The following is a 13,030-nucleotide window of genomic DNA, read 5'->3' on the forward strand; positions in this document are numbered from 1 at the left end:
CACCCAGTCACTGATGAATTTCAGTCATGCCCGAGGTGAAGTATTACAGGTGAAAGAGTATTTGAGGAATGTGGCTGTCCATGAGTGTCACCATCCTCTCCATGGAGGAAACCATGTGCTGACATGCCCGGGACATGGAAGCTGTCATGGCCTGGGTGGATTCCCCACCGTCCACTTCGGGCTGCGCATGGCCTCCAGCATCACACCAGATGTTGTCTTACCTCGCCTTGCAGCCCCAGCATTGTCTGTGCGACCGACACAAGGGACTGGTCATCAGTCTGGGGCCCTGCATGGGCATTGGCACCCACAGTCCTCCGACGGTCAGAGGCCTCGGCTGTCTCAGCCTCAGCCAGCTGCTCGGCCATGTGTGCCGTGCTCTCACCAGCTTGTGAACTGTTTCTAATGCCCATTGGATACCCAGCAAGTTGAGATTATCTTGTCTGGAGGTAATAACCATGAAGACGTGAGTCACATATGCAGCCAGTCGTGTGCCATCAACCTTCCCTGACCTCCCTGTATCTGAAATGGCAGTGGGGACCATGCAACATACTGTGTTGGGACAACCAGATCACACTGAAAATGTGGAAATGTTCCACTAACCTCGGTTGAATGATGGAGGTCATTCACCCGCTTACAAAACAGCACCCAATCTTGTCGGGTGACTCCACGGTTTCTCACCTCCTTTGCAATCTCTGGCCAGGATTGCTTGGCCAGGTGGGAGGACCTAATCTTGCCATCACTGGGAAAATGAGCACCCGCCGTTCCTTTGCAGGCTTGAAGAGAATAAGCATCGAGACATCACTGAACCACAGAGCTATTCTTGCACAGAGCGCAACCATCACACAAAATTTGCTCAATGAGGCCAATATGTAAAATGGCCGCTCGCCAGGTAATCGCGTTGGTGTAGTGGTGCTGGTCCCGTGAGGAATGGTCACCATGTTCCATGAAAATCCTGCCCCATGTGTCTGAATCACACCCAGATTCCGGTTACTTTAAACCAGATGTGGATCTTGTCATGAAGACCTCCAGCTGCCAAGAATGAGGCATGTTAATGTTGTCATGTCGACATTAATTTTTAAACAGTTGCTGAAAGTGAGAGATGACTTGTTTAAAGAGATCAGCAGTGGCTGGAAGAAATTTTCATTTGAAGAGACAGTCACCGAGGGAAAGACAATGTGAACTGCTCACTGATTCAATTAACAGAGATTGGTCTGGGAAATGGTGATCCACATGTTGTCAGTGGAAGAGACAGCACTACACCCCCTTCCCCGACCGAGAGCTTTGAAATACACAAACGCCAGAGCCTGTTAAAGCAGTGAGTCACATAACTAAGCTGCTGAACCAGGTTTGGTTTCGAACTGCTCACAGGACATATTGATTCAGAGAGCATATTGCAACTGAACGTGGAAACGAACCTCTTTCCTTGCTGGCTCTCTCTCCCTCTGGCTCACTAATTGGCGGATCGACTGAAGTAAGGTAAAACTCAAGAGAGAAGGGATTCCTGCATCCAAACGAGGTTTACCTCTTGCACTGGGCCCCAAGCAAGACTTACCGGAAACCAAGGACTCTGCATTCAGCTCAGAGGAGCGTAAATAAATCCTTGCTACTGCCTCAAACATTTCCCCTTCATTCTTTCTACTTCTCTCTCTATCTGCGTGTGTGTGTGTTTATCGCTTATGCATGCGAGCATGGTCACGTCGCATATGCGTAGTGGTTAACCGAATTAGAGTTGAAGATTGATAAACTTCTATCTTTCTTGTTTCAATCTAAGAAAATCCGTTTGATTGATTTATTTGCACTCCAATTGGAAAGCAGTGAGCAATAATTCACTGAGGGTGAGTTAAGAACACCAGTGTTTTTTAAAAAATTAAACCCTGTTACGATTAAACCAGGCAACGACTGAGAGGGAACACCTAGATTCCTTTCTCACCTGCTTGTAGCAATCTGAATGAATGGAAACTCGTCACAATAAAAACTGTCAACAATCAATGGTTAGCGGATAGATAACATGTAGTGATGTGTCTGATTCCCTTCTTTTTGTTTTTCTGCAAAGTTCAGGAAATAGACGGAGATATGTCAGATTTATAAATAAATCTTCTAAACATGTCTTGACGTCTCCTGCTCACTCATGAAGTGGCAAAAACTCACAGATTTTGAAAGAACCCAGAAATGAAGAACACGGCCAGCAATAACACACAGCTCAAGGGAACGGTGACCTCCTACTTTGTCTCTCTGGTTTACTTGTGTCAAACATCGATCTAATGAACATAAGATCCTGGGTTCATCTCTTAACTAAGCCAGAGCTTGACTTAGGGGAACGGAGTCGTTTGTGAAATGAAGCAGTAAAATAAAACAGGTCAGAATCTGGGCTGAATCTTGTTGTCCTCCCGGTGTCGGGTTCCATTGGATGTGCTGCCCAGAGGATCGGAGTGGCAGTGGCACGCCACACAACCCGTCATCGGGAATACCAGGCCCGGTCTTCCCATGGCCGGGGAGGCTCTGTGGCGGAACTTCTGCTGCTCTGCGACGGGACCGACTTATCGTATGGCAACGTGCTATCTGCTTGCATTACCATGTCTTCAGCCATGATCTAACCAGCACTTATCGATCATCAGGGAGGCGGGCAGCACTCATGTACCTTCAGTTTGGCATCCTAGAAAATCCAATACCACGGAGGCGAAAGTCCTCAGAGCTGGTAATAGTGAGGCAGCACTATGCTGATCTCCGTTTCCATCGTGAAACTCGGATATATGTCTCAAAGGGGTTTCGGAATTCTGCATCCATATTGTTGCTGGTGGGGAGGAGGGGTTTTAGAACTCTGCATTCATGTTATTTGCAGTGGTAGAGTGAGGGTTCAGAACTCTGAATTCAGGTTTTTGTCAGTTTGGAATAGGGGGTTCAGAACTCTGCATCCATGTTGTTGGCAGTGGGGAAGATGGGGTTTCGAACTCTGCATCCATATTGTTGGCGGTGTGGGAGGGGGCTTCAGAACTCTGCATCCATGTTGTTGGCAGTGGGGAAGATGGGGTTTCGAACTCTGCATCCATATTGTTGGCGGTGTGGAAGGGGGCTTCAGAACTCTGCATCCATGTTGTTGGCAGTGGGGAAGATGGGGTTTCGAACTCTGCATCCAAGTTGTTGGTAGTGGGGAAGATGGGGATTCGAACTCTGCATGCATGTTGTTGGCAATGGGGGAGAGGGAGTTCAGAACTCTGGATCCATGTTGTTGGCTGTCTGGGAGAGGGGGTTCGGAATTCTGATTCTATATTGTTGGAGGAGGGGGAGAGTGGGTTCAGAACTCTGCATCCATGTTGTTGGCGGTATGGGAGAGAGGGTTCGGAATTCTGATTCTATATTGTGGGTGGTCTGGAAGAGGGGGTTCAGATTTTTGCATCTATGTTGTTGGTGGAGGGGGAGAGCGGGTTCGGAACTCTGCATCCATGTTGTTGGCGGTATAGGAGAGGGAGTTCAGAACTCTGCATCCATGTTGTTGGCGGTATGGGAGAGGGAGTTCACAACTCTGCATCCATGTTGTTGGTGGTATGGGAGAGAGAGTTCAGAACTCTGCATCCATATTATTGGCAGTGGGGGAAAGGGGGTTCAGAACTCTGCATCCATATTGCTGGCGCTGGGGGAGAGGGAGTTCGGCTGTATTATTGTGAGCGGCTGCATGAGTTGAGGGGCAGAATTAGGTTGAGGGACTGTATTAGTTTGAGGGGATACTTTTCTTCCAGTGGCTGTATGAGTTTGCAGGGCTGTATCCTTTTGAGGAGCCATTTGCACAATTTCCTTCTTTAAATATTTAACTGGATGGTCACAGTTAAAGTGAGCAGCAACATCCAAGAATGCAGTATAGCAGTCCTGATGGGTCACACTATCATTTGGAATTTCATTACTGAATGGTCACAGCAGAGTGAAATCCCTCACTGAATCAATACGAGAAATACAGATGTGTTTCATGGTGTTTTAAGGAACATAACCATTGTTGAGTGAATACAGCTTCTAATTATCATGAGTTAATTAACATGATCAAATCCGTCCAGTCTTTGGATTGTTAAAATTTATTCTCAGCGTTAACTAAATCCCATCACAACAGGGACTTAGCTCGGCCCTCGTAAATTGCTTGCTTATAATTATATATATGCAAGTTGAAGCCTCAATGCCCCGTGGAGTTCCTGCAAAGTATAAATTAATGGCTCTGGGACTGCATCACTTCAGAATTTAATACAGAGTGATTGCCTGCAGCACGAAGGTGACAAATCAGTTCACAAAGAAAATGCATCAACCAATTAACAGTATCCAGAAAATATTCTTCATCATTCTTGCCGTCATTGGTGTTGCTGGTAAGAGACTATACCCACTGAAGGTCTTTAAATCTGTGTGTTAGGTATTCTTTGTTTTTTGTCTGTGACTGATAATGTCACCTGTTGCTCTATTGACACCTGATACAGACTCCAGGCGCTGCTTCACAAACCACTGACCACCTCCAGGCGCGTATCCATTGTCTCTCGAGATAAGGAGGCCCAAAAGAAAGACCCGATCAGTGATATCATTTTATCAAGTCAAATCTCTTAAATTATTTCTGCTGTTTATTAAATCTGCTGACTAGAAAATAAACCTCCGTTTGTAACTCATAGTCTTTCTGTATTATTAAGTTAGATATAGCTCTTAGGGCTAAAGGGATGAAGTGATACGGGGAGAAAGCGGAAACATGGTACTGAGTTTGAATGGTCAGTCATGATCTTATTTAATAGTGGTGCAGGCTCGAAGGGCTAAATGGCCTACTACAGCTCCTTTTATATGACTTTACTTGAATATTGTGTACTGTTGAATAAGACCTCAGTATATGTTGCTGTAGAACTGTCTTGATTGTAGGTCACTAATCAGAGTGCTACGCCTGATCCCAGTCACCATGTATTACTGGGAGCACCTGTCACTTGTCAATTGTACTGAGTGTGGGACACTAATTGGAGAGAAACAGCTGATTCCAGGAACCATATGGAAATGGAGTATCTACAATTGTATAATTGTATTGAGTGTGGGCCTCTAACTGGAGTGGAACAAGTCGGTTCGACTTTGAAATCATTCTTTCGGGTGACAGATCACTCCACTGCATGGAGCTGGCTCCACAATAACACAAGAAATAGGAGCAGGAGTAGACCTATATTATATGACACCTCAAACTAATATGGCCCGTCGAACCTACTCCACGATTCAACATGATCATAGGAACAGGGGAAGGCCATTCAGCCCATCGAGCCTGTCCCACCATTAAATATGATCATGGCTGATCACCCACTTCAATGCCTTTTTCCGACACTCTCCTCATATCATTTATGTCATGTGTGTTTAGAAATCTGTCAATCTCTGCTTTAAATATACTCAATAACCGAGCTTCTACAGCCCTCTGGGGTAGAGAATTCCAAAGATTCTCAACCGTCTGAGTAATAAAATTCTGCTCATCTCTATTCTAAGTAGACCCCCTTCCCTTTATTTTGAAATTGTGTCCCCTAGTTCTAAACTCCCCAATCATTGGCAACATCTTACCGACATCTACCCAGTTTATCCCATAAAGTATCTTGTAGGTTTCAATGAGATCACACCTCTCATTCTTCGAAACTCTAGAGAATTCAGACCCAGTTTTCCCAATCTTTCTTCATACGAAAGTCCCGCCATCCTGGGGGCAAGTCTGGTGAACATTCACTGCACACCCTCTATGGCAATAATATCCTTCCTAAAGTAAGGGGACCAAAGCTGCACACAGTACTCCAAGTGCTATCTAACCAAGCTTCTGTACAATTGAAGCAAGACTTCATTTCTCCTGTACTCAAATCCTCTTGCGATAAGGGCGAACATATCAATAGCCTTCCTAATTGCTAAAGCACCTGCATGTTAGCTTTCGGCGACTTATTGACAGGACACCCAGGTCTCTTTGCACGTCTACACTTTCTAATGTTTTACCATTTAGGAAATACTCTGCACATCTATTCCTACTTCCAAAATGTATGGCCTCACATTTTTCCACATTGTATTCCATCTGCCACATTCTTGTCCACTCATTAAGTCTGTCCTAATCCCCTTGAAGTCGCTTTGCATCTTCCTCACATCGCACAACCCAATCATCAGTTCTGATGAAAGGTCACGGACTTGAGATGTTAACTCTGCTTCTCTCTCCACAGATGCTGCCCGATCTGCTGAGTATTTCCATCATTTCTTGTTCTATTTCTTATTTCTTGTTTCCAGCATCTGCAGTAATTTGCTTTTATTTGCACATTCCAACCCAGTTTTGCATCATCCACAAACTTCTAAATATTACATTTGCTCTCCACATCCAAATCACTGATATATATATTGTGAACAATTGGGGCCCAAGCATTGAACCCTGCGGTAACTGAATAGTCACAGCCTGGGATTGTGAGAATGAGCCATTTATTCCTATTCAATGTTTTCTGCCTGTTATCCAATCCTTAATCCATGCCTGTATATCACCTTCTATCCCATTTGCTTTAATTTTGCTAACCAATCTTCTGTGGGGGACTTTAACAAAAGACTTTTGAAAATCCAAGTGTACCTCATCCACTGACTCCCCTTTATCAATTCTGCTAGTCACATCCTCAAAAAACTACAACATGTTCATCAAACGTGATTTCCCATTCCATGGTGACTATGCCCAATCAGATCATTATTATCCAAGATTCCATTTGTCACATATTTTGGAATAGATTCTAGCATTTTCCCAACGACAGATGTACGGATAACAGGTATGTAGTCCCCAGTTTTATCTCTCTCTCCCTTCTTAAATAGAAGGGCGTCATTTTCTACCTTCCCGTCTGCAGGAACCGCACCAGAATCTACAGATTTTTGGAAGGTGATCACCAATGCATCCACTATCTCCATCGCTACCTCATTCAATGCGCTGGGGGTAGAATATCAGGTTCCATGGACTTATCAACCTGCAGCCCCAATAATTTAAATTCCTCATTCCTCCTAATCCATTGGATCTCTAATTCATGGAGATTTCTTGTAGATTTCTCAGTGAAGACAGATTCAAAGTAATCAATTAGCTGCTCTGCAATTTCTCTATTCCCCTTTATAAATTCTCCTGACTCGGCCTGTAATGGACCCGCGTTTTTCTTTTCCAAATGTTTCCTTTTTAAGTACCTGCAGAAGCTTTTACAGTCCAGTTTTATATTTTTTTGCTAGTTTACTTTCATGTTCTATTCTCCCTTCCTTTGTCAGTTTATTTGTCCTCCTTTGCTGTATGCTAAAAATCCTCCCAATCCTCAGGTGTGCCACTATTTCTGGCAACTTTATAGGCCTTTTCTTTTAATGTTCTCAAATCCTTAATTTCATTTTTTATCCACAGTTGACTGCCTTTACTTTTTCGGGGTTTTGTGCCTTCAAGGAATGTATAGTTGCTGTAAAGTAGGTAATATTTCTTTAAAGACTATCCATTGCAGATGTAGTGTCAGACCTTTTACTGTATTTTTCCAACCCACCTCAGCCAATTCGCCCCTCATAGCTTCATAATTTCCTTTGTTCAAATTTAACTCCCTGGCTTCTGATTGAACTGCCTCACTTTCAAACATAACGAAACATTCTAGCATATTATGATCACTCATCCCTAAATACTCCTTTACTGAAAGAATATAAATTAGCCTTTTCTCATTACTTAATACTACATACAAAACTGCCTGTTCTTTAACTGGCTCCTCAATATATTACTCGAGAAACCCACCCCCAACACACTCCAGACACTCGTCCTCCACAGCATACGTGCTTATTAGGTTTACCCAGTCTTTTTGTAGATTGAATTCACCCGTGATTACTGCATTACCATGCCACATGCTTCTGTAATCTCCTGATTAATACCATGCCCCAAACTACCACTACTGTTTGGTGGCCTCTAAACAACTCCTACCATTGTTTGCTGCCCCTTGCCGTTTCTCAGCTCCACCCAAACGGATTCCACATCTTGCTTTTTTCCGATCTGTGATCCTCCCTTACCGGTGTACTGATCCCATCCCTTACTAAAAGTGGAACACCTCCTCATTTTCCTTTTTGCCTGTCTTTCCTAAATGTCGAATATCCTTGAATATTCAGTTCTCAGTCTTGGTCAACCTGTAGCCACGTTGCCGCTATGGTAATTAGATCTTACCCATGTATTTCTAATTGGGCCTTTCAATCAGCATTGTGGATCTTAGGCTTCAACCCAACTTTCCCACCCACTCACTACATCCCTTGATTCACCGACGGTCCAAACATCTGTCTGTCCCAACCTTAAATATATTCAATGATGGGCATCCGCAACCCTCTGATTGGCCATAACTCTTGGAAGTGGGACATCCTCTCTTCAAGGGGAAGAACTCCCCACTGCAGGCAATTACTTGCCTGAGCCACAAATGATAGAGTCATGGCTTCCGGGGCTCAGTGGAGGTTTTCCAGCCGGTGGACGAGGGCACCATGTCCTGGTGAAATTCCGGCCGTTAACTTTGTGTCTCTCACCACAGATGCTGCCTAATCACTGCTTTTTATCAGATTTTAAGCAGGCTTTAGTGTTGCTCAAATACTTAGACCTGGATATGCACAGCGGCAGATATGTTGGCAGGTGGGAGGGAGTGAGGCAAAACTTTCATATGCTATGATGTTTGATTGCGTGTCTTTGGGTTTCCCACTCGGACATAAGCCTGATCGGCAAGCTTGGCTTCCAGTCGCATGACGTGGAAAGTAGAACAGGCCGCAGGACAAAGTATGCCCTAAACATGATCCCGATGGGCAGTTGTTCAATCGGCAGCTGTCCAATCCACAACCCCTGAATTTTCCCCTATCCTGAAGGAGTGCTCCGGGAGCACTGGGAGCGTCCAATCCCAGGAAAGTCCAATCCAGGCCACTGGGGTGCTAAGGTACCCGGACTGGGTGGAGGTTGGTTCAATCCTTGGTGTATCAGATCCATGACCCAATAGTGGAGGTGTCGATTGGGGTTTAAATTAATTCCAGATCATGAAGGGATTCCAATCCCGGGAGTCAGGAGGCGATTGTCAATTCGGGTGTCTGTGTGCAGACTTTAACGTCTGATGGAGAAACCAGCCCCATCAATGGTAAACCTGTAAAGCAGGTGAAATCGAGGCTTGAAACCTCAGTAAAGTATTTAACATGCTGAACGGCCTCCTGGCTGCGGTTGGCGCTCTTCACTTGTCTCTCCTCTGTTAAACCCGGAAGTGGGCAGGTCGGAGGTATTTGAGTTCATGGTTGAGATGTTTAAGATTTAAATGGTGACCTTACTCAAACCCATCCAATCTTGGTTTTGAAATCGAGCTCAGACACGTTGAATGCTTGTTGAGTAATTTCTCTTTTCCCTTCTCTCATGCAGTGAATTTACTGGCGATTTTGATCCTATCACGGGGAAAGTGCGGACTCTCCACGTGCAGCACTCGCTACCTGATGGCCATGGTGACAGCGGATCTGCTGGTCATTATCACTGATGTCATACTGCAGCGGATCAGTTATTATTATTTCCCAGAATCTTTCCTGAACATCACCCCTGTGTGTCGTGTTATCATTGCCCTCCGTTGTGAAGCCAGAGACTGTTCTTTCTGGTTCACCGTCACTTTCACCTTCGATCGATATGTGGCCATTTGTTGCCAGAAGCTGAAAACAAAATATTGCACCGAGAAAACTGCGGCTGTGGTTCTAGCAACAACCTGCATTCCGCTCTGTTTACAAAATATTCCTTTCTACTTTATATTTGAACCTGTAGAGATAATAGACAATGTACGATGGGGTTGTTATGTGAAGTCAAGCTATTATACGGAGCCCAGATTGCTGGGATTTGACTGGTTTGATGTGATTTTAACCCCATTGCTCCCATTCGTTTTAATTCTGTTGCTCAACACTCTGACAGTCAGACACATTTTAGTGGCCAGTCGAGTTCGTAAAGAACTGAGGGGTCAATGCAAGGGAGAGAATCGCAGTGACCCAGTGACGGAGAGCAGAAGGAAGTCTGTGATTTTACTCTTTACCATATCCGGCAGCTTCATACTTCTGTGGATGATTTATGTTATATATTTCACAACTTGCAACATTACAGGGACATATCTCGAGGATAATACAGATCCCTTCTATATCTTTGGACAATTCGGTTTGATGCTGCAGATTCTAAGTTGCTGCATAAACACATTTATTTATGGGGCGACACAGTCCAAGTTCAGAGAGCAGGTCAAGAACACAGTGAAATATCCGATTACATCAATTATTGCATTAATTAATAAACTAAACAGTTGATAGAAGCCCAGAGGCAGGTCCCAGTACTTCCAGTCATTGAAATGTACAGGAACCGACAGCCCCAATGCCTCAGCTTGGTGGCTGCTCGGATGGAGGAGGACGACTCCCTCATTGGTCCATACTTTAGCTGATAACAGTTCTCTTTGCTCAGCTTCGGTAAGTCTCTCTCCGTTAAAATCAGCTGTCATCACACGTCCCTTGAATGAAACAAATGTTGATCCCCCTGTCCATGGAATCTCCAATATATTCGTTCCTCTCTAAAGTACTGCAGGTATTGCTAACTTACAGTTCCGTGCCTGTTGATCCCAGATACCCATATTAGAATCCCTCCAATCAAGTTCCGTCCTGCCACAGTTGCAAATCAGCTCTCATTGTAGTGACAGGGCATCCACAAGAGAGTCCGGGGTCCCGGGGGCTCTGCAACAGGGTCCAGGCACACGGGGGTTCTGCAATGTGGTCCAGTGTCCTGGGGGCTCTGTAATGAGGTGTGGTGTCACTGCTGCTCTGCAAGGAGTCCTGTGTCCCGGGGGCTCTGCAAGGGGGGCCAGGAACCCGGAGGCATTGCAATGGGCTCCAGGCCAACGGGGGCACTCTTAGGAGGTCCGGGTTCAGGGCTCCCGGGGCCTCTGCAATGGGGTCTGGGCTCTCGGGGGCTCTGCAAGGTTGTCCTGGGTCCAGGGAGCTCTGCAATGAGATCTGTGCTCTCGTGGGCTCTGCAGCGGGGCCCGGTGCCCCGGGGGCTCTGCAGTGGGGTCCGGTGTCCCGGGGGCTCTGAAGTGGGTTCTGGTGTCCCGGGGTCTCTGCAGTGGTGTCCGGTGCCCCGGGGGCTCTGCAGTTGGGTCCAGTGTCCCTCGGGCTCTGCAGTGTGGTCCAGTGTCCCGGGGGGTCGGCAGTGGGGTCTGGCGTCACAGCTGCTCTGCAATAGGGACAAGTCTCCCAGTTTCTCTGCAAGGTGGTTTGGTCTCTCGGGGGCTCGGCAATGGGCTCCACGCTCCCGGGAGCTCTCTTAAGGGGATCCGGGGACCGGGCTCCTGGGGCGGCTACAGTGGGGTCCGTGCTCTTCGGAGCTCTGCAAGGGAGTCTGGGCTGTCGGGGGCTCTTCACGGGGCTCCGGACTCCCGGGGGCTCTGCAATTGGATCCAGTGTCCTGGGGTCTCTGCAAAGTGGTCCGTGGTCCTTAGGGCTTTGCAGTGGGTTCCAGGGTTCGGCGCTCTGCAAGGGGGCTGACCTCCAGGGCTGTGCTCGTGGTCTAAGTGAGGGTTTGGTGTGGTGGGGGCTCAAGTTAGTATTGGCAACTGCAGTATAATGGGTCTTTTTTTATTCATTCGTGGGATGTGGGAATTGATGACCAGGTCAGCATTTACTGCGCATCCCTACTTTCCATTGAGAAGGTGGTGTTGAGCTGCCTTCTTGAACTGCAGCAGTACATGTGATGTACATACACCCACAGTGCTGTTAGGAAGGAAGTTCCAGGACTTTGATGTATCAACAGTGAAGAACAGCGATATAGTTCCAAGTCAGAATGGTACATGGCTAGGAGGGGACCTTGCAGGTATTGATGTTCCCATGCATCTGCTGCCCTTATCCTTTTAGGTGGTGGAGGCCAAGGGTTTGGAAGTGGCTGTCGAAGTAGCCTTGCTGTGTTGCTGCAGAGCTTCTTGTCTATGGGGCTCACTGATTTGCTCACACCGCTTGAACAGAGGGTGGGCCATCATCAAGATTGGGCTTTGAGGACCATCAGAAGCTCCCCCCGACAATCTTCGCACATCCTCAGCCGCCAATGCAGGTATCCAGATCGGTTGAGCAATTTACAATGGAGGCAAGGGACAAGGTCATAATTACTCATTTACCGCCATCTTGCTATCCATTCTCCGAATGAAATAATAGCAACATTGCAATGCCTTAACAATGTTATGTCCTTATCCATTAGTGGTCCCTGGCAAGCAGCTGCAATACAGCTCGTGACCAGAGTAGATCATATCTTAACGAGGGTTCTCATCACATTGGCATGTTAATCAGGGCTGCAGACATTTTGGTTCAGCGCTGAGTGGGGAGAGGTTGTTGGCAGCTCACAATTAAACCTGCATGGCACAGAACCTATGGACAAATAAGCCTAATGATTTGAGCTTTTAATCATTTAACGAAAACACATAAGCTTCACCCATGAGACCGAAAGTGTGGCTATGTGCTCTTCATAATTCATTTACAGGTGCTGCTACACAGTGTGACCTCACCAGCAGCAGCTGGAATGGAGGCATGTTGCTGATCAGGGTGACCTTGCGCATGTGATGACTTTGGGGAGCGTCATCTGGCTTCCTGCGACCTGGAAAATTAAAAAAAAGCCACAATCTGAAAAACCAGCAAGAAAATCACAAGGAAATTGCAAGCAGAAGAAACGTCAGGAACGTCGGTTTTTTACCAGTTTCCCCTCGCAACGAAAAAAGCTAACTTCAGAAATTAAGCTGCCTTCATTTATATCCCACAGTGCAGGAGAACATTGCAAGAGAAGAGGTATTCCCAACGCTCTCGGCATTTCCAGTCAGTGATCTCCTGTTTGGAATTTGTAATAATTAAAAGGACGCTAGTTTTAATTGAAATCCATGTTAGCTTTTATTTCCGCTAAATTTCTATTTCGTAAATGGTCTGCCTTTTTATGCCTTCTACCTTTCCTTCTATGTGTGCGAGTGTGTGTTGCGAAGTTAATCCCTCTTCCCGAGATTAAGAATGAGCGTTAATAAACCTTGCTTCT

General features: G+C 46.0%; 1 protein-coding gene across 1 annotated transcript; it reads left to right on the forward strand.

The window, feature by feature from the left end:
- Positions 1-8,715: 8,715 nt before the first annotated feature.
- Positions 8,716-10,281, forward strand: LOC137360146 (probable G-protein coupled receptor 139). The gene is made up of 3 exons (XM_068025694.1): positions 8,716-8,749; positions 8,836-8,922; positions 9,371-10,281. Exons 1-3 carry the CDS (start codon positions 8,716-8,718, stop codon positions 10,279-10,281), a joined length of 1,032 nt encoding a protein of 343 aa, XP_067881795.1.
- The last annotated feature ends 2,749 nt before the right edge of the window (positions 10,282-13,030 follow it).

Source organism: Heterodontus francisci, unplaced genomic scaffold, assembly GCF_036365525.1.
Source record: "Heterodontus francisci isolate sHetFra1 unplaced genomic scaffold, sHetFra1.hap1 HAP1_SCAFFOLD_216, whole genome shotgun sequence".
NCBI classification, from domain to species: Eukaryota; Metazoa; Chordata; class Chondrichthyes; order Heterodontiformes; family Heterodontidae; genus Heterodontus; species Heterodontus francisci.

Bases quoted from the DNA above. Each gene is read 5' to 3' on its own strand.
- LOC137360146 (XM_068025694.1), top strand. From the start codon at position 8,716: ATGACGTGGAAAGTAGAACAGGCCGCAGGACAAA. The intron at 8,750-8,835 runs GTATGCCCTAAA...CCTATCCTGAAG, and splicing joins AGAACAGGCCGCAGGACAAA to GAGTGCTCCGGGAGCACTGG. The intron at 8,923-9,370 runs GTTGGTTCAATC...TCTCTCATGCAG, and splicing joins GGTACCCGGACTGGGTGGAG to TGAATTTACTGGCGATTTTG.